The sequence below is a fragment of the Borostomias antarcticus genome (assembly GCF_949987555.1).
Source record: "Borostomias antarcticus genome assembly, chromosome: 33".
Classification (NCBI taxonomy): domain Eukaryota; kingdom Metazoa; phylum Chordata; class Actinopteri; order Stomiiformes; family Stomiidae; genus Borostomias; species Borostomias antarcticus.
Genome location: NC_140266.1, coordinates 2143969 through 2166670, shown reverse-complemented (window position 1 = coordinate 2166670; position 22702 = coordinate 2143969). Strand labels below are relative to the sequence as shown.

General features: G+C 45.0%; 1 protein-coding gene across 1 annotated transcript; it reads left to right on the top strand.

The window, feature by feature from the left end:
* Positions 1–1671: 1671 nt before the first annotated feature.
* tfap2c (transcription factor AP-2 gamma (activating enhancer binding protein 2 gamma)) lies at positions 1672–9406 on the top strand (the record flags this gene model as incomplete). The annotated part of the gene is made up of 7 exons (XM_084460534.1): positions 1672–1719; positions 2851–3312; positions 3512–3563; positions 5591–5813; positions 7137–7255; positions 8674–8815; positions 9115–9406. 7 exons carry the CDS (start codon positions 1672–1674, stop codon positions 9404–9406), a joined length of 1338 nt encoding a protein of 445 aa, XP_084316660.1.
* Positions 9407–22702: the final 13296 nt, after the last annotated feature.

Sequence of the window (22702 nt, the reverse complement as noted above, 5' to 3'; positions counted from 1 at the left end):
CGTTAATCCGCGGCGTCCTGCACTGTTGAGCTGTTTTTCTTCCTCGGTCGTTGTGTTCAGAGGCCAGATGATTAAATACATGCAACTGGCAGCGAAGTATCCGTCCATCCCAGATCATTAGGTTAATGATGGCAATCATATTCTCATGTGTCTCTCATGTTTGTCTCTCTTTGTACCCGGGCTGCGCCCCGGGCTGGTGTAACAGTTGGTTGGGGGGCGCATTATAAATAAAAATAACATAACATAACATGTGGACAATAAACCTGAGACTGATAAATGCATTCCTGAATGTATAGCCTAGATAGGCCTATTTCATGATTGGAAAGCTAGTGGCCAAAAATTCGAGTAAAAGTACTCTAATAATAGGCCTAATAGTAGGCTACTCTTAGTAAAAAATGAAACAACTAGTATAATATCGTGAATGTAATCGTCGTCACAAAAGGTTAAAACACCCCTTTGCTCGGAATGTCATGCATATGAAAGCATCAAAGAACAGGCCTTGTCTTGGATATTTTGGCTCCACCAAAAATGGTAATGGGATGTTTGATGAGATCCCTCGGGCTTCCAGTGGTTTGGAAAAGAAAGACGTTACTAAGCCTCGGGGCCTCGGGGTTTGACATAAGCACCGACACTACACTAACTTTACAACGTTGTGTTTATCTTAAAATTAAATGAGCTATAGGCCTAGTTGTTGTTAGGCTACCTTATGGGTGTTAGTAGCCTATATATACCTGTAGGTAGATAGCATAGACTAAACCCACGCAGGATAACACAGAACAGAATATATAATTTTAATCTTATCAGTGAAATGGTGACCTTGGGCTTGAACTAGACATCATTCATATGTTCTTCTTCATAATAAATATTAGCCAATAGCCTACAATTTAGCCTACTAGGAAGATTTTAATGAATGAATGATGGATTTTAATGCCAAATCATGCAGAATAAAATGATAACCACAGCATTAGGCCCTAATAGCCTACTCGCCAATCTTTTCTTGTTTTTATTTTGTATTAGGTATATTATTATTATTATTATTATTATTATTATTATTATTATTATTATTATTATTATTATTATTATTATTGTCATCAGTAGTAGGCTACCCATGCTGCCATGCATAACGATTGATGGTCTATCGAAAATGTAACACAGGGCTGGCTACACATTTACACAGACGGACCGAAACTGGATTGGCCCCTCATTCCAACAATAACCAATCAGCAAAGTGTTACAATACATTCAAAACGACATGGTTATGGTAACGCCCACTGGAAGCGGCTGAGCAAAGAGCAGGCTACACATGTTAGAGGGTTGCAAGTTGAGGACTGAACATCACTACTTTGACCATCAGAGGGAGTCGGTTTCTTATATTTAACGATTCATTCAACCTTCACAGCAGTAGGCCTTTTAAGCTGCATCGGGCTGAGGGAAGCGGTATTGCCTGAACACTGTTTTCCCATAGTTGCTGTTGAGACCTAGACGCTGCAGGTCCGAATCCACGTGAAAACGTCAGTGCGCTCTTCAAATCACCGTCGCTCAACTTGAAGAAACTGATTGGTGATTTCTCGGAAGCAGTTCTCTTTACCTGGATTAAATTGCAGACGACAGTATAGGCGACCTGGTCGAGAGCCTTCTTGCAGTGATCGGTTTTGTGTCTCAGAAACAGAAATGTTGTGGAAGCTAGCAGATAACGTGAAGTACGAGGATGACTGTGAGGTGAGTTTGACAGCAGATGATCACGGCTGTCTGGCAAAGCTGGATTCACCATGCAGCTGGACCTCATCTGAATAAAATAAGATTTCTTTAGCTTAGGTTGTTGAAGTCATCTCAGAAAGTTGCAAAAACGTTAGCCTTTCTTGAAAAACTATCTAGGCTATAGGCCTACACGTCGTTTTCAAGTGATCAAGGACGCAAAACGTCAATGAGTAGTGTCCTAATCATTTTAACCTATTAGTTTTCTTTTATTTTGGGGTTATTGCATGGCCGTATCATCAGAGTTCTTTTATATGACTGAGTCAAAGAGTCACACTTTAGGCTACTGTTCATGTAAGCTAGACTTAGGCTAAGGCAAAATGATAAGCTAAAAAGAATAGGCTAAGATCAATAAAAATAATAATAACAATAAGTAGCATATGATTATATTAGGCTATATACATATTATGATGATGCTAATTATTAGTATTGTGATTATTATTAGGCTATAATAATAATAATAATAATTATTATTATTATTATTATTATTAGGCTATATAATTATTAATGTGTTAGTTTTCAGCTAAATGATGGGATAGGGTTATATAGCTACTCATTTGTTTTTAGCAGGCAATGGACCGATAACTTTCCCCCCAAAAAACAAAACATGAGATTCAGTGTTGTTCTTTTCAATTCATGGGCTTCCATTATGCTTATAAGTTTATAACTTTAACTCAAATGAATGGGCCTGAAGGACTTAGGCTACTATCTGTAGGCTATTGCAATTAATTAAGCTTTGGTTAAAACCCTTTGAAGCCTACCGCGTCACCGGCAAAATTGAAAAAAATATCTAATAAAACTTTTAAAATAAATATAAAATATATCAAAAAAATATGTAAAAATCTACATCCCAACACTTCCTGAAAGTGCGCTTTCTAGTAATATAGGGAAAATCCAATTAATAATCGGAATGTTGGCACTGAACTTTCAGGACTTAAAGGGTTAATAGGCTACTGTAAATTCCATTTGAGCTTGTGCCTCTCGACTGTGGTGTCTGTGTATCTTAAACTGATTGACAATTGCAACGGACACATTATGCTCATATAAATATGTTCTTCCACGTTGTCATTCTAAACATGTCCCATTTTCTCCCAGGAAAGGCATGACGGCGGTAGCAATGGGAACCCCAGGTTACCTCACCTGTCCGCGGTGAGCCAACATCTCTACAGCCCGTCTCCATCCCTCTCCCACTCGGCCAGTTCGGACTTCCAGCCCCCCTACTTCCCACCGCCCTACCAGCCCATATCATATCCTCAGTCTGGAGATCCCTACTCCCACCTTAGCGACCCTTTCAATATCAACTCCATACACCAGTCCCCGTCGTCGAACCAGCAGCAGTCATGGCCCGGGCGGCAGGGTCAGGAGGGCCTCGGACCTCATGCGCGGAGCGGACTAGCGAGTCAGATTCTGGGCCTGGAAGGAGGCTCGTCTGGGGTCAGGAGGGAAGGGTTCCGCCGGCCGGAGCTTCTACCACCTCACGTTCACAGCATCGAGTCTTCCGTCATTGGTGATAATTTAGGAATGCACGAAATGGGTCACGGTCTGGATGATGTTCAAGTGAGTGATTTGATTGAGTTAATTAGCTTTTAAATTGTAATTAGACACGCAGTGTCTTAAAATGATAGGCTACAGCTAAGAAATTGCACTTTTAATTTCGACTTTACTTCTGTAGGCTCAAATTGAAAATAACCATGAAATATTACATTTTTGTAATGAATATAACTGTCTCACTGTCGTACTGCCTCGTGTTTTCCAGCACGTAGATGATCACAGTATTATAATGGCTGATCAGACGGTCATCAAAAAAGGTGGGTTAATTTTATGCTTCTAGATAATCTAAAATTATATCGTTGCATGTGAAAATGTCAAATGATTCACGAGTAGGGTAGTCAATATTACCCTACTGATATGCACGTGGGCATATCTGTTTATCAGATGGGATAAGTAGATGAGGATGATACTGCTAGACTGCTAGAGGACATATAGTACAGTTGATTTCCAGTTTGGGAACCTTTCATTGTCTAGTTGAGTACACTACCTAGGACTGGAATGAGGGCCTGATTAGCACTGATAAGATACTGTAAGGACAAGCGATTACACTAATTGTTACACATGGAAAATTCATTTCTATTCTAGGCCTATGCTATGTAGAAATGACCATGGCCATATGCCTAACGCTTTTAACATGTGTTAATGCTAAAATAATTAGTTATATTCAGTGACATGTTCTAGCATTTATGAGGAGGCACAGGGGAGTGCTGGTAGTTTCATTTGTTTATAATCCTTATAGTCATGGGGTGCACTTAACTAAGCCTATCTGATCCTGTCTGTTGAAGTTGTTTCAATAGTCTACAGGCCCAGAGAAAGAGAGGTTTCCAAAATGGCAGAGTAGCTGACAAGACACTGTTGAGCAACCTTAGAAACTTGGCATGGAGCAGGGGATGGGAAGCTTTGGCTAATCTTTAGTGGGCTAAGCACTAAGTGCTCTCAACTCACTGATATCCATGTTAACAGCAGAGTTGGAGTAGCTCTTGAGGCATTGGGGAGTGGTATTTTGTTGGGTTTTTGTTGGGGTGTGGCATTTTACTGGCATGCGAAGGACATTTCAGCAGTTTGTTGGGACATGAACTTTTTTTTGAATGAGGATTATTACGCCTTGTGACTTTTGATCCTCACAGGGCACACAAGGCACATCAAAATGTATACTGGCCTATGAAATTCAAGGGAAAAATAATGTGGATGCTGGCCCATTTACTGGCTTTTTGTAGCTTTCTTTTGTTGAGGTGTTAAATGTTTTACTAATTTTGGGCAGCCATCTTGGATTTGTAACAAACATTTCAGCAGTTTTAAGTTTGTGGAATGTTTTGATATCCATACCCTTTATGTCTTCTTTTTAGCAGAATTATGTTATTTCGCACACAAGAATGTGAACCTGAAATGCATATTGAAGTAGCAAACAATTTGTTCACCACCATAAAGAAGTAGTACTGTTGTCATTGTTACCGGAATGTGTGATGGCTCATGATATTGTTCTCACGCTCAGAGGCTAGGCTGACACTTTGTTGTTTAGGCCTAGATGAGCTCTAAATCACTCTTGTCCCCCCTGTCTCATTCTTGTCTCAGTATTAGGACTGCGAGGTGGCAGGAACCTCGATCGCTTACAGAGGGCTTATTATGACGGGGGCATTCTTGCGGGTGAGGAAGAAGGTAGCTATGTGTAGTGTGCTATGTTGTTTGTCTAACTTTGGTATGACTTTGCCAGTGCTTTGTGAATTGCACTCTGAACTACAATTCAAAATGGCCCCCTTTTGACTCGGTCTTCAGAAGTGTCTGGAGCTCTTTTGTCACTCATCTGTAAGTCCACGGTCTGTCTGTCTGGTAAGGGAAGGGATCTATTTTGATTATGTGAAGAGCTGTCCGTCTGTGGGAGGCTGTGGGTGGTAGGAATGAGGGACTTTTAGCTGGTAGACCTCAGGAATCATGTTTGGTTCAAAACCATGATCAAGTCATACGCTTCATGGTTTCTGACAGCTACTCAAGGTCTTGCGTCCATGTTGGCCCCTACAAATGGACTAGACATTGTTGTATACATGGAGAAATACAGGGGGATCCAAATAGTGTGTACTGACAGTTTAGGGGAAAACCAGGAGGAATGGTTGAGATGTGGCAATGACAAAAGAGGTCTGGTGAATGTCTCGTAATCTTGGAGTAAAACCTCGACAGCTCAAACTTTTTGGAATAAAGTCAATCAGGGATTTCTTAAACACGGTATTTGCTTTTCTCCTTCAACATCTTCATCTTCTGACCCTGATCTTTCTTCCTCTCTGTTTTCCAGGTCCCATCTCCCTCCCCAAGGGCAACGCCCTGGGCATTCCCTTCCAGAAGGAGTCTCTGCTGGGCATGGTGTCCAACCCCACCGAGGTCTTCTGCTCCGTACCCGGCCGTCTGTCCCTCCTCAGCTCCACCTCCAAGTACAAGGTCACCGTGGCGGAGGTGCAGAGGCGCCTGTCCCCTCCGGAGTGCCTCAACGCCTCTCTGCTGGGCGGAGTCCTACGCAGGTCAGAGTTCAACCTCTAGACGTCGCCAGATTAGACCGACAGTACCTCTGCTCTGCTCTTGAGTCACTACTGTTTCGGCTACTGGTATATCACTTTACCTGGGAGGTTCAGCACTTCAAAGCACTCAACACTGACAGACTGAAACCTGGCAACCCACCAAACCTTACAGTTCTTGCCAGTATCTCTGGTATTCCAGACCTGCGAGCAGTGTCCATACGCATTAAGCATTCGTAGTGCGATAAAACTCAGACCTTCTGGTCCATCGTTCATGGCCAGGGGACAAAGAGCAAGGAGACACGCTCTAATAGCTGCTTACGCCTGACGGCTGTTTCTGATTGGTTGTGATGTGCGAGGCTCGTGACAACCTATGTTTGCGCTGCAATTTGGTCTCGTCGCTTTTTGGATAGGTTACATTCATGCAGTTAGCACCGGTGTGACAGATAACTGTGTGTGGGTGTGTGTTTAAGCGTGTGTGTTTGTGTTAGTGGGGGGTTACGGGGCTGTTTAATGGTAGCTGAGATGGCCCATGCGGTCCATATGTCGGTAGGCAGTCTGTCGAGGGACGATGGGGAGCGACCCCTGCCCAGAGCTCCTGCAATTGTGCTGGGAAGGCTCATTTCCTACTTCCCATGTGTCCCACTAACACACACACACATACACACACACTCACGCAGACACACACACTCACACTCAATCTGAGACACTGTTAAGTAGGTCATGCGAGAGGAGGGAGGGAGGGGGGGGGGGGGGGGGGTCACACACACTCGCCTCCCCAAAGATGCTGTCTCTCTCACCATCAATGGACTGAAGCCTGCCCCGCCAGTCATGCGGAAAAACGAATCGGCAACAGCCAGTCGGGAATTTGAGTATTTGTGCGAGTGTGTGTGTGTGTGTGTGTGTGTGTGTTTGTAATTTCCCTGCTATGTACTTAGGGCACAGCGCCACTTGTGTCAGTGTTTTGTTTTAACGTCAGGAACGGTATGAGAGGCTCCTCTTTCCTTTGATTTGTGTGTTTTCAAAGGTATGTGGTTGGTCTTAAGGGATGCATGCTCTGGACCAGGCTTTCTCTACCGAGCTGGAAATATCACAGTCTAGGAAACAAAAAGCAATGGAGGATGACTGCTCACTTTTGATCCCTCCACTTAATGGACATCATGTACCAATACAGATAATTCAATATTCCGTAATTGTTCAATGATGGTTTTAAAAGAAAACCACACATCTCCCTAAGCGTTCATTTTGAGCGGTGGCCCATTGTAGCTGCCACCATTGAGGTCAACTAATGATCATGAAGCTGAATAGCTGGTTATTTTTCTTTCGCAGAGCCAAGTCGAAGAATGGTGGCCGGTCTTTGAGAGAGAAGTTGGACAAGATTGGTCTGAACCTGCCTGCGGGGAGAAGAAAGGCTGCTAACGTCACTCTGCTAACTGCACTGGTGGAAGGTACGCTAACGTCTAGTCTAGTCTGATCCATACATTATATGTATGTATGTATGTATCCTATACATATGCATACTGTTTATACATATATATATATATATATATATATAGAGAGAGAGAGAGAATTTATTGTAATTTAATTCTATCTATTATGTAATTCTATATGTATATTCTCTCTCGCTGTACTTTTTCCCACTGCTGCTGTACTTTTTCCACTGGTGAAACCACAAATTCCACAGGGATTATTAAAGTATCTTATCTTATCTTATCTATTTATATGGTGAACACCTGACAGCTGACATGTATTGGTTATTTCATCTATGATTTCAATATTGGTGGTATGAACATCAATGGAAGCTAATGTCACTAGCAGCTGTGGTTGCGCTCATTCATTGCCAGTGTAACTTCCCTCCATTTTGGTCAGATTCTTAGTGACAGTTGATGTTTGAATTCAGGGCTGCTTTCATTCTGCCTTTGACTATCGAGGCAGCGCTGTTGACATTATCTAATTCTCTTGGTGACATTTTGAGGTTAGCAACCATCTGTCCAAAGACCTGAAGAACCACAGAAAAGCCCTGAAATACAGATTTATGGATTCTAACCCCGTCTATTATGGTTGTGATCTCATTTGACATTCAAAGAGTGGAGAGAAGAGAAGTGGAGACTTACCACAGTCTTACACTGAAGCATCCCATGCATATCTCAGTAATGTGTATACATAAATAAACTCATTTTGTTCCATCTCCTGAGCTTTTCCATTAAGTCACGATGTCTGTTTTGTCTACTCATCTTTTGTCTGTCTACTCAGTCTAAGCAGACCTGACACCTCAGCTTTCCTTTTGAAAGCCTCCCAAGTTCATAGACTTGTGTCAGTCATACCTCGACTAGACAATGACACATAGATGTACATTACTCCAAATCACATCTAACTGCCTGAGGTCTTGTGGGGCGTTTTTTTTTCTTTCTGAAGCCTAATCACTATACATCATGGAATGACTTGGGGCCAGTGTTATTTAGAGACCTTCAAAGTTGAATTAAGGCTTGTTATCACATGAATGCGTTGCCAAGAGGAGAGAATGACCTTAAAGCCTACGCTTGTGAATGGCTTCATCCTTAAGTGATGTGCGTGTCTATCGAGAAGTGGCTCTGTTGGTGCTATAGGCGTTCTGGTTGTATTTATCCACATAAGCCCATTAGGACCATGTAGCAAGGAACCCTGGAGATGTGATATGTTCATCTCAGTAGCTCTTCCTCCCTGAAGCTAAGACTGGGCTCAGACAATTATTTATGTTGCTCAACTTCAATGTTCACAATCTCTGCCCAGTGGGCTTCTGAATGGACACCGTATTCCTCTTTGCCTTCACGTTTGTATTTTTCCGAATTGAAGTCATCACGCTTGTACGTTTCCTTCTTCTTTTCAGGTGAGGCCGTCCACTTGGCCCGGGACTTTGCGTACGTGTGTGAGACGGAGTTCCCGGCCAAGGCCATCGCCGAGTACCTGGGCAGACCGCACGTCGAGCGCGTCGAGGCCAACTCCCGCAAGAACATGCTTCTCGCCGCCAAGTAAAAGCCTCCGCCTTCTCTCTTTGGGGTGTTTTGCTGAGATTCTGTGATTATTCAGCCCTATTTTCTAGCACCGTGACCGCTGGCGTCACTTGTAGAAGGTTTTACTGACGATAACTGGGATGTATAGTGGGTTCACTTACTCCAGACGAAATGTACTTATTGTAAGTCGCCTTGGATAAAAGCGTCTGCTAAATGATGATATAATGTAAATTATAAATCTAAAAAAGAGTAGTCTGGTGAGTTTACTGTATTCATAGTCCTTCATAGTTGTTGTTTTATTTTTATTTTTTAATCAGGCAAATCTGTAAGGAGTTCACCGACCTGCTGACGCAGGACCGCTCTCCTCTGGGGAACTCCCGCCCGGCGCCCATCCTGGACCAGGGCGTCCAGGGCTGCCTGACCCACTTCAGCCTCCTGACCCACGGCTTCGGCTCCGCCGCCATCTGCGCCGCCATGACCTCCCTGCAGAACTACCTGAACGAGGCCCTCAAACAGGCGGACAAGATGTACCTGAGCTCCGGCAGCGACCCGCAGGGCTCGTCCGAGAGCGGGAGCAAAGCCGACAAAATGGAGAAGCACAGGAAATAACCCCCCGCCCCCTCCTCCCTCCTCCCCCCAAATGGACTGTATAGCCGCCCCCCCCTCCTCCCCTGGACTACTATGACATCAATATCTAGTGCTGCCATTGGTCATAAAATACTGAGCTTAGAGTTTTGCTAATATGTTACCGCAGGGTTGAATTTAATTTAAATCTTCAATCCGTGCTGGGCCATGCGTTTTTCTTTTTAAGTACAGTTTTGGAAGACTTGCCGATTTCTTGGCCCGTTCAACATCGGCTGGTTTCAGTCCGGCTGGTGGATCCACCTCAGCGCTCGCCTAGCAGTAGGTGCTCGGGCCCCAGCCACAGGGTCTGGGCTCTGTTGACATCGGAAGGGAACAGAAAGCAGACGCAGTTTTTTTCCCCCCGGAGGACATCATTTCAAGATGAGTTGCTGTGGCTATGAATTCCTCTAAGCCTTTTTTCTTCCTCTCTGTCTGGAGGCAAATCCGCTGACTCCCTGATTTCCTGTGTCGCGGCGCTGACGTCTCATTGGACTACCAGAGGACACTTCTTACGGGAGACGAGAACATCCTCTTCATTTTGGTTTTGCCTGAATTTTCCATGACTTCTATGGGTCCACTGTTACTGTGTTTGTCCATGGGAACATCTTACATTCTATACGTCTGAATAAGGAAGCTTGATCGTTTTGTCTGTGGTCCCCAGAAACTACAAACCTTAAAGACAATTTGCCTTTCAGTGTTCATGTTGGATGGCTATTCTTTGGCTGGGACTGAAGGCTTATGAATGGGTCCTTTTACTTGTAGTGTTGTCCTGAGGGACTCGTACCACCCATTGATTCCTGAACCATATTAGATATCCTTCACCTTCAATACAAAACTAGCCCCTGTTGATGTTAACTATATTCACCCATAAACCAGCTGTGTCCCTTCCAGTGAGAGTGTTACCTTGTGTGATTGTGCACCTGTGTATGCAAAATGTATATATTACATAAAAGAGTGTTTTTAATTAGACTTTGAACTGCAAACTGCAAATTGTGTCCGTTATCCTACCCTGAATGTAAATATTTTTTTAATTTATGTTGTAATTTAATGGGATATGTAAATAACGGTATCATCCTGGTGTACGGCTTATCTTTTTATGATGTGTTAAACTTTTCTAAATGGGTTTTTTTTTTTTTATCATGTAGAGCTTAGGAAGTGGGTATGATATGCTTTTGAATATGTGTAAAACTGTTTTAAAGTTCTAGGAAAAAAAAGAATAAAAATCCAACCCTGTTCATAATAACCTTGTGCAGATTATTTTAAATTATTTTAATATTAATTCCATTCATTTTGGACAAGGTCTTGCCTTTGTGTGTGTTGCACACAGAGAGAGAGAGAGAGAGAGAGAGAGAGAGAGAGAGAGAGAGATGTATTTGTACTGTACCAAAGCCTTCTCTCTTTTTTTTTGTTGCTGTTTTTAAGAAGTAGGGCAAGTCATGTGTTTGAAAATGTCCCTATTAATAAACAGCAAAGAAAACCCCAGATTGATAGGAACAGTGCTTCATTATCTTCTAACTTAGCTACACAAAGTGGCTTCCTGCATGAGAAGAGCACAAAAACACTCAAATGTTTGGGAAGAGAAACGCTGACGGCAATGACCAGTATTGGTTTTCACTAGTTTATATTTGTATGCACATATGTGTACATTTCTCTGTATCTGTTTGTTGGTTGATGACTTCCTCCTTTCCCAGGCTCTGCCCATCTTTAAAACAGGTGTCTTTTGCGTGTTACCGACTGGACGCTCAGGATTCCAGCTGTTGTGCAACGACGGCCTCTTTAACGTGCGCCCGAGTGACCGCGTCTTGATGTTTCGCAACGGCGGGCGACCTTCGGTGTGAAAAGACGTAGGCTACGAGGAAAGTGCCGTACAACCCAATAGGTTGAGCAACGTCCCGTAATCATCACTTACCCACCCATCCCAAATGATTCATGTGGCTCGTCTCTGTTTACACGCCTGGAATCCTATTCCCCAGCCACCTGTGAAAGGATTGTGTCATACCTTCACGCAGATACAGCAGATCTCGCCACAACCCTATACGGTTGAGGCGGCGTCCACAGAGGGTAACAGACGCTCGACGCCTCAGCGTACAGAACAATATGTGTGACACACCGTCTCCGTACGAGAGACACGGATAGTCGGTGTTGTCATATTGTCTTACACATTCTAGAAATGTTTCCCTTGTAGTTCACTCTCTCCAACAGTGCTGAGAGGAGCAGAGCACCTGGCTGGACTTAATAGTAGTAGCTTGACTCTGTGTCATGCCCAACAAGTAGCAGCCTCTCCCTCAAAAACCTGTTCTTCCAGACCTGTCAGTCTGTGGCTTAGCACCCTGCCAGGAGTCGACTCAAACTGCCTTCAGTTACATACATAATTTTTCCACAGGGCTTTGAAAGCCGAGACGAGAAGCTCCGCTGTGACTGTCTTTGATGACCGGTCGAGCACGGTTTCAGCGACACTTCCTCGCCTAAGATGCATTGACCAGAGGCTCGGTTTGTCAACCTCTCAGTGGCTAGTCTTTGTAGCGAAGCCGTAGCCGAGAGCTACAGTGCCTGTCAGCTGTTTACATAGCTCACCTGGGTTGTTTGCTGATTTGATCCTGGAGATACAGAGAATGTGATAATGTGATTGTGGTAGGTGTGTGGAGACACTGTCGTGGGTTCATATTATCTGAATGATGGAGGGGGGGGGGGTGATATACATTGCACACCTGTACCCCCCCCCCCCCCACACACACACACACTGATCATCAGCCAGGGGACAGTAAATGTTTGAATTGTACTGTAGCCTATTACAAAAATTTCTCACTTTCAACACACTTTATACAATGAGGCAAGAGCAAGCAAGGATGATTTAACTACTCTTTTGCATAATCAACAAATCAGCATCTTAATACCATTATGGGTTTGGGTTAGGTTATCGAAATCTGCTCAATTTAGATATTTAGAGTGCTTTCAGAAGACTCATTGGTTTTGCTGCCTGAGGGAGGATACTGAATCTAATTAATTCTTTCATAAACCAGTAAGCTACAAGTGCACCACTTTTCAAATGCTTGATCAGAGGTATCCTGAACTCAAAGCAGGCCATGGCTTGCTCAGGGTACTTGGAGTAATTATTTTTTTTTCTTCTTCATAACCAATCATAGCTGACGTGCTAATAATCATTAAGACGCCCCAGGCTACTTGTCAACTCTCGAATCACTCAGCCATAGCTATATGTTTAGTGTGACTGTGACCTTTTTATCTAGGTCATAAAGAGTCACATAATGTGTTGTTATTCCAAGATGGAGGGCCAATCATAAGGCTCTCACTGTCTTAAAGAGATGATGAGAATCTTGGATGGTTATATAAGTTTTGTTATCTTACACTTACAGTAACTGTAAGCACGTTCAAAGCAAGAATAGGCCTGCTACTCCTGATGGAGCGTGGCGGTGTTAAATGTGGACACGTGCAAAATATCACGATATATACGCAACATGAGTGGCACTTATGCTTGAACTGTACTCCACACTTATTTTACTCCATCCAGTGCATTCTTAGCACTCCCAACAACTGCTTTGTGAATCTGTTCCACATTAAGAGCAATTTGCAGTCACACTAATCGCCGATGCAATTCCAACCACCAAAACCACTTTATGGGTTCAACCGTGGTTTAAACATTACATGTCACAGGTCTTGCAACTACTAGTTTCCAGTTGCTGAAGTCACATCGGTCATGGGGTCCAACGTGAGGAGACGAGACTCGAACCCCAAGATGACTAAGAGACACGGCTTAATCAATAAAGATGTTCATAGCCTGGGATCTGATTATCTGATTTGGCGGGGTGGTGCAGTTCCATAATCAAAATACCAAACAACGTGTGTGTGTGTGTGTGTGTGTGTGTTGGGGGGGTGGGGGCTACTTGTAATCCCTGAGGAAAATGTGGAAGAAGTTAATTTAAATTACAAGGATGGCTTTAGTCTGGAGTCTGTAGTCGGTAGGGGTGTACGGGGGAGGGGGGAGCGGGGGGGGGGGCATTGCTTTTTTTCTCTGACTCATTCTGTGGGAACGAAGTGGCCTGTCCTCTTTCCTCCCTGGGCGCCCACCCAAACACCCCTCCTTCGCCCACTCACACATACTACCAATTAAACTGGGCTGCAGTCAGCGTGGACACCGCTCTCCTCTCCTCTCCTCTCCTCGGTCTCTCCTCGGTCTCTCATAGACACCAGATGTCCCGGTTTCTCAGGGAACTGGCCCTACCAGCCCTTTAAAGGAACAGAATAAGTCCCTTTTCTCAGATCGGGTCACTAACCGGACAGGGATTTGGTGCCACTGGAGTTGCTGTTCGATGATATCCCTCTCCATCGTCAGGGCCTACTCTTACTATAGCTCCACATAAAAACAGATGAATCACAAGATGGTTGACACCATATCTCCAGCCAAATCAAAAGCATCTGTTGGTCCTGCCCTAACAAACATACAAGCAGTCTTATTCACCTAGCTAGCCCTGGGAAGACTGATAATTGGAACAAACTGTTTGTTCAACAAACAGACCCTACTCATACAGCACAACACAGCAACATCACACAGTCTTACGTATTAATTAATTAATTAATTAATTTATTAATGGTCTAATAGTTACATTATTCAGGGACAGCGTTCTCAGAAAAGCATTAAAATTAATTGCATTATATTTGGACAAAATATGGCCTCAGTTTCAAAAAACATTAAAAAAAACTGCAAAATTCTTAGAAAAAGGGACATTTGTCATCCATTGTTGTCATATTCAATGGATTATGGATTACGAAGGATTATTGATCCATCTCTGTCTCCCTCTCCATCTCACTGCCTTTCCATGGTGAGCACATGGCTGATTCCCAAGCCTACAGTGCTAATGACAGCAGTGGCCTAATACCTTAGTAATGACCACTGAGGGGCCGGAATCACCCAGAAACCACCTGCTGGCCCTGCTCTCTCCCTATGCATCATGGGAACGCTTGGTGAGGCCATCAACTGTTGGTCAGGGGGTGTGACACTGAAGCACACAAAGCCTTAAAAACTACGGCCAAAAGACTTAAAAATAAAATAATGTCAATGGGGAGTAATACATTGTTCCAAAATAGAACTATTGAAGTATCGGCAATACTTAAAATGTGCAACATTTCAGGAAGCATTTGTGAACAATTTGAAATCACAACATTTAAATAAAGATTATTTTTGTGACTTTAGAGGTGAGATGAGATAAGTGAAACATCTCCTATTTTATGTGCATGGTTGAGATTACAATGGAAATCTTTTAAACGTGTAAAAAAAAACTCTAAACCAATAATCAACAGTCCATGAACTTAAAAAGCCCGAAGGAAGGCCTTGGTGTGAAGTGATACTGAAGCATCCAGTAAAGTTGGCATATAAAACAGGATATAGGCTACTGTGGCAGAAATCTAATGGGCCCATGACATGTACAAATCCTTATCTTCAAATGAACGTAAATCCAACAAGACAGTCAACTCATTTATTTTGCTATGATTTAAAGTAATGTATAATAACAACGGCCATGCATTTTAATGTCAGGATGTCCCACATACTTACTGTAAGAACAATCCACTGATAGGCCAACACTATTTGACTAGAGTTTCCTCCACAGTTGAGATATGTATGGTTTCATGAGTGTGTTACTTTATTATGTTTAATGTTACACTGTTCCCAAAAATATTTTTGTGCCGGGGCTAAGTGCTAAGTGCTAGGTTTTGTCCATTGCAAACACAATATTTCTTGCCTCCGCCGAGTTTGCTGTGCAATGAAGACAAACCAAATATGGGCCCATGACTCAAACTGATGGTGCATCATATCCTGTCCATGGATGATCTTCAACGGCGTCACTTCCTGTTTGTGTGTTAAAGTGCACTGCACCTCTAAATGCAGCATGGCACTGTGTCATACAGGACGCACTGTGCTCTGCTTTGGACATGATCTCTCTGTGATCTATTAGCCAAGTGTTAAGAATAGACAGTCCACAATGTGTGCTGTTCATTCCTGTGAGTCCTTCTCCTCAACCACCCCTTGACATTCAACTGCACAACCCTTGAGAAGGGCTTTCCAGTGGAGACATGTGTTGGTCATGACAGTGTGTGTGTGTGTGTGTGTGTGTGTGTGTGTGTGTGTGTGTGTGTGTGTGTGTGTGTGTGTGTGTGTGTGTCTGGTGCACGTCCTATTCAGGTTTTTTTTCTTGGGAATGAAATCACTTATTGATTTATTTATTTATTTATTTATTAAACCCGGCAACAATCTATTGTAGTTTGGTTGAGTGTTGAGTCTGAGTATAACAATAAGCTGGTGGTACAGGATGACTATCATGTGTGTTTCTAATGTTAGAGTAGTTCTATGTATTTGGTTGTTTCTGAGGCGTAGTTGCAGGGCAAGAACACAGCGATGTCGAGAATTACTAGTTCTATGTATTTAGTTGTTTCTGAGGCGTAGTTGCAGGGCAAGAACAGCGATGTCGAGAATTACTGGAACCCAGGGGAGGGGAAAACCAGAGGAAAGGTAGAGTGTGCGTGTGTGTCTGTGTCTCTGTGTGTTTGTGTGTGTGTCTGTGCGTTTGTGCACAAACTTATGTGTGTGTTCGCACACATGCGTGCATGCATGCATGCCTGTGTGTATGTGTGTGTGTGTGTGTGTGTGTGTGTGTGTGTGAGAGACAGAGTTGGGGGATGAGGCTTCAAAGCAGGAATGCCCATAGGCGGGCACCAGCCTTTATGGTTCAGCAAAAGTGAAAGCTCATTACTCCTATCAACAGTCCCTAACCAGCTGCACCGCACGGCTAAAGCACTGGCCTCAGGCTTTCAGACTTTCCACTGGTAAAGATGGCCGGGCAGAAGACCCCAACTCTGGAACCTCGACTTCTGAGGAGAGAACTCATCCAGTACGTAGCTGGATATAAGAACACAAAGCCAGTCAGCCGCTGACTAATGAGAAACATAGATGAGGTTAAGAACAGTGGTACTTTTCTTCTTCACGCTAGAGCTTCTATTGTCTGAAATGAACTAAAATGGGGAAAACGTGTAAGTAAGACTAAAGATGGGATAACAGACGGACCAAAGAAACAACAACGAACAAACGTTAAGTCGGAAGTAAAGTCGAACTAAATGAAAAGATGTGTATCGGGCAAAGCAAGGGAAAACAGCAAACACGTGATGGGAGCTAGCGAGCAGTATTGAATGGATTTCTTTGACAATAAATGCTTCCAGTATGGGGTGATTCAGTGGAAACCACATTCATTTCCTGCATGTGTTTATTCAAAGGGATGAGATACAAGCTGTCCAGACTTGTCTGTAGTGTGCAAGATGGAGGGAGGTAGATGCTTTGAGATCCCAGTGTGGGACCGTGCTGTGGTTGATTAATAGTGCGCCTTAGTCACTGTAAGTGAGCTTTTATGTTATTCCCGTCAGCGCAGTATCGTTTAAGGTACCGTACACACCAAAAACATCAATAATGATGAGGAAGTACTCTTGCCGTCACTGGACTGGAGCTCTTCTGTCACATCTGAAGTCAGGATTCAGTCTCAAACTATTCAGCTTTGTGCTCAGTGATAATTCTGATGATGATGACTGATATGTTGCCACGCCCGCTTGATGTAAAAAAAATAATAAAAAAAACACAAAAAAACAAACCCTTGACATGCTGTACCTTTGACCAGCATGGCAGCTACAGAGTCTCTGTAGGTAGTCAGGTAAGGGTGTATTTGTGTATTCAGACAGAGAGAGAGGCTGGTGTTTACAGTTTGTGCTCTGGCATCCGGCCATGGTGGAGAGTTTCTGCATAAAGAGGGAAGCTGGTGATGAAAGATGTCAATGCTGGCCTGTCAGATTGACTCCCCCCTCTTTAAACAGTGCAGGAGCGAGGGGGAGAGGGAGGGAGGGAGGGAGAAGGAGAGATAGATAGATAGAGAGAGAGAGAGAGAGAGAGAGAGAGAAAGAGAGAGAGGGAGATAGAGATACCGTGCATGATGTCAACCCTCAGATGTCAACCCTGAAAACAGATGCAGGATGAGGAGTCCTTCCATCTGTGTGTGTGTGTGTGTGTGCATGCATATCCGTGTGTGTGTGTGCGGTTGCGTGCATATCTGCGTGTGTGTGTGTTCATGTGTGTGTGTATGCCTCACCATGCACCTGTCTGTCCTAAATGAGCGTGACGACCAGAGACAGGCGTTCTGCTGACGCACCCGCGTCCGACCAAACTGGCACCTCCGAGAGAAAAACAAAACAAATACAGAGCATGAGGGTTAAGGCGAGAATATACACACACCGAGAAAAAGAGAAAGAGGTTTACTGGGGGAAAAAGATAAGGAGACGGGGATAGATAACGAAAGCGAGAGAAAAAAGAGAGAGGGAAAGAAAGAGAGAGAGGGACAGAGAGAGAGAGAGAGAGAAAGAGGGACAGAGAGAGAGAGAGAAAGAGAAAGAGAGATAGGCAATCCCAGATGGCGGAGGTTGAGAGTGTGCTAGAGGTCTTATCTCAGTCTGTTTTCACTGAGGGAAATGTTGCATACTGTCTACTGCTGTGCGATTAGCAGAGGTGTGGAGCTCCTGACATACAGACAGAGACATTCATCGCAAGTCCTTTATTACACCCTGACAAACTTTAGAATGTATGACTGTCTGTGGTTGCGTGCGTGTGTGTGTGTGTGTGTGTGTGTGTGTGTCCATGCCGGTGTGTGTGTCTTTCTTTCCATCTTCCAGTACTTCTCAGTATGTTGTTTGCTCTGTATTTATGTACTATATTATCAATTCACAACGGTGTGTAACAGAGAGAAAGGATCTGTGTGTGAGTGCATCTCAGACATTGTGAAATGATATGTTGACGGTATGACCTGTTGAAGTATGAGGAAACATCATGTCACATAACAGAGCTGTGGCAATAGATTATTAACGTGTCATCAGTCACGGAGCGGGGGAGAGAGCTACCGTAGTTGGGAGACAGGGGGTGAGAGGTGAGACCTACCCTGGAAGTTCACCTGCCCCCACGATGGCGTCATCTCGCCAGACCTGAATCATGCTTTTCACAATTCTCACAAAGCTCCACATTTTTTTGCTTTTATTCGATTTTTTCGAATCATTGATTTGCTTCAGCGGGGCCAAAGCTGCGCTAACCTAAAGATATGTGTCATCGTCTCTCTGCCGACGTACAGCAGCAGGTTTCCAGGTCCGCGGCGGCCCCCGGCTCGGCTCCGCCTCCTTCAGAGAACCAATGGGGTGGGCAGAGGTGCCGACGAGCTGCAAATATGTAGCGCCTGTCAACGTCTGTCCTGTTCTGACACGCTCCGAGCCCCCCCCACCCCACCCCCCCCAGCCAGCACATCCACACAAACACACACCTTCCCAGAAGACGACAACTATATGGAAGAGCATCAGTTTAAGCGGTAGAGTGGCAGTTGAAAGCGGTTGGGTTACATGATGCACTTTATCCGCTGTAGGCCTACAAACATTATGACCCCTGACCCCTAGCGAGTAGGCCTCTCTGTGGAGTCAGAGTTGTGTAGCCGAAACATAAATCAGCTCCTCAGAAATGCTGAGTTGACACAGAAAGGAGACTATTCCCCACTTCCGTCTGTCCACAGGTCATTGGGACCGTGAGCCATAAACTCAGTGCTTCCCTGTAAACCTGTTCACTTCTAAAAGCGACCTGTACTGTTAACTTGTCAGGGGGAAGAGAGAATAATAAATCATGTTTATCGCAGGGGGGAGGGGGAGGGTTGACTACGTTTTATCGTAGCTTAGGCCGCTGTGTGAGCAACCTGGTTGATTTCCACCGGAGATTTGTGACACTTTGAAGGTCATTTTGGTTCAAGAGAACTATGGTGATTTGTGTAGCTATTTGGATTTTTGGGAAACTCATTCCTAACGATTGACACCTGGGGTTGCCTGTTTGCTTATCACCCCATCCGTTTTTCACGCTGTCAGAGTATCTCGACAGTTTCATATGGCGAAAAAGCAATTTTAATAAGCAATTTTATGACAGAGTTTTGTTTTTGAAAGCGCTGAAGTATCGGCCGTTTAACAGACTGAAATGATTGCGTGCCGGCAGGTCCGTCTGTCAGCTGACTGCTGCCGTGTCACCCGCTGTCACTCTGGATCGCGATGCCAGGTAGCAGGGAGGTAAGCGGGGGGGGGCGTGTAAGGCGATCTCTCTTCAATCTGACACCAGTCTGTGTGTGTGTGTGTGTGTGTGTGTGTGTGTGTTGGGGGGGGAGGGGTGCGTTGAGCAGCGTGTACACGCGTAAACATCCTCCGGGGCAATCAGAGTCATCCTGGGAATATTTATCTTAGCTGGTAACGCAAAGAGGCAGCCAATCGCTAATCTGGCCCGCGGCTATTTTCTCTTAAATCAAGGGAGGGGGGGACGAGAAGGGGGGGGGGGGGGGGGGGGCGGATTCAGTACGGATGGAGAGAAGAGTCTTATGGAAAGAGAGAGTGGTTGGTGGCCAGGATAGAAAGGCAATAAATGGGAGAGGACAGAATTGGCGGTGTGTGTGCGTGTGTGTGTTGGCGTGCGGCCTGGCGTTGTGTCCCGGGGGGGGAGGGTGTTGAGGCGTGGCGGAGACCCTGTGTTCGTTGGGGCTGGGAGGCGGTGCTGGGGGGAGGGGGGGGGGTGGAGGTGAGGAGCGCGGTGACGGGACAGCGTTGGCCCCCGGGGGCCTGAGCTGGGCTCCTCACATACGGCTGATTCCATGTGAATGGCGGCGTGCCGCACGGCCCCGTCCGCGCCAAATCTCTTTTGACACTCCTGGCCTTCTTCTAGATGTCTCTGCAGAGGGACACACACACACACACACACACACGCGCACATACTGCACATACCCATTCGTACCAGCACAGAGGATGATGCCAAGATGAGAATTTGAGGGACATTTTAGCGAGAACTGTCACATTTTGGTGAGACAGTGAGACATGCTCCACACAGTGTCGGTACAGTGCGAGGTCGACTGTCGGAAAATGTACATTTGGGAACATTAGTTGTTTGTTCTTGACTTTCATTACATCTATTTATCCCACATGTGTTTCAACTTAGTCTCATCAACATACTCTAATAAGACCTGAGGGAGTGGTAACTGTCAAGGGGCAGAGTACACACACACACACACACACACACACACACACACACACACACACATACACATGCACACAGAGTACACAAACACACACGCAAACACAAACACACACAAATGGACACACATACACACACACACACACACATACACACACACAGTCCACAGACACAAACACAAACACACAAATGGACACATACACACACACACACACATACACACACACACACACACATACACACAGTCCACAGACACAAACACAAACACACACAAATGGACACACACACACACACACACACACACACACACACACACGACAAGAGTTTCCATTCCCTCATCCTTCTTTTGTATCTGTATGTGTGTGTGGGGGGGGGGTCCACTTCCTGCTTAGGTCCCCCTCACACACACACACACGCACACACACACACAAACAAACACACACGCACACACACACACACACACACGCACGCGCACACACACACACACGCACGCGCACACACACACACAACACACACACACTAACACAAACATGTTGAGTTTTGGGAACGTTGCGTTGACTTCCTGTACATCCGTTCCATGTGCCCTTACTCTCACCCTAAAGCTTAACCCTAATCCAACCCCCAACCCCAACCCCAAAACATAATTGGGGACATAAATCCTGTTCCTAATTTGACATGCGGTTCCCAATCAAATGGTTTCATGTCCAACATTTGTCCCCAAATGTGGCCTAGGTCAGGAACACACACACACACACACACACACACACACACACACACAGACTGGGAATCCATACGTGTCTATTCGGGTTTGTCTGAGTCCCTGTCATGTCACGTACAATCTGTTATGTGCTGAGCCTGTCCTTGCCTGGGGGCGGATGTGTCCAAGACGAGCACCAGGTCTGACTTGAGCCATTCTTGCTGGTAACGTTGTCCTATCACCGGGTGCCATGTTGAACCTCTCCTCTGCGTCAGCCTTGGATTAAGACCGACCGAGTCGATAGACGGCCTACAGTAATGCCGTACGTGTCGAGACTCGTCGTGTTACAATCGAGAGCACCTGAAGATCATGCAGGATTTGCAAGACGAGAGAGAGAGAGAGAGAGAGAGAGAGAGTGAGTGACCGCTGCGTGGTGGACGAGCTCACCTCTCCGACGCGAGAGCACCACCCAGGCGCGCTATCCCTCCCTCTCATTGGAAAATCCGCCCGAGCTTCTTCTGTGTGTGTTCTGCTGTTTTTCCCGTGGTACGTCTGGGGATTAGACTGTGTGCCCAGGCTCTTTCCTTCATCAAGACGCATTTAAGTTTCCTCACTGAACCAATTCGCGTAGACGCGACTGTGTTCACAGGACATTCCCCCAATTGAGAACGCGCAGGTGGAACATCGCACGCCATGAGCAGCGAACACAAACACCAAACTACTGTTGGTTTAGATCTATTGTTCTTTTACAAGAATCTATCCAGTTGAGGGTTGGTAGCAGAAAATTGGGGCTGTTCTTACCTTCCCGTGTTGCTACTTACCAGCGAACACACCTAAAGTATAAACCTTTAATACTGTACCAAAAGTATTCAAGTCGCAGCAGAGAATGCGTATTGGGTCGTCATTCCTGAGGGTGGTTTAATTTTGGTGTGAGGGTTACCGCCACTCGACTGTCACGGTCACGGGCTTGACAGAGTCCGGTGGCTGGCTCTCTCTTCCAGATCGCCGACCGCAGGGTTGTGCAACGGACCCTCCACAGCAGTGACAGGGGACAATTGTAGTTGGTGTAGTTGGATACCAAAAATAGGTGAGAATGAGCTAAAATAAAAAAAGAAATGTATACAAAAAAAAAAAGTTTAGATAGAGAAGCTGGATAGTAGTAGTGCTACATGCACCTCGTGAACAGCAGATACTTTCACACAAACTGGGAAGATAATCGCAACCAAACTTGAGTTAAAAGCCTTTCTCTCCCCGTCGTACTACACAGATTATGCAAGAGTGTGTTGTGTTGGGAACCGAAGGCAAATTACGGACTTGTCTCTTCGAGTGAGTGTCACCCGGACCAACGCTGCACACAGCTGCCCTTCCCTCAGGGCCACTATAACCGTCCACAGAGCAGAGAACAGAGAGATCAGAGAGAGCGAGACCGAGGGAGACAGGGAGAGAGAGAGAGAGAGAGAGAGAGAGAGATGAGTCTCTTGCGTACCCTTGCGAGGCCGATCAT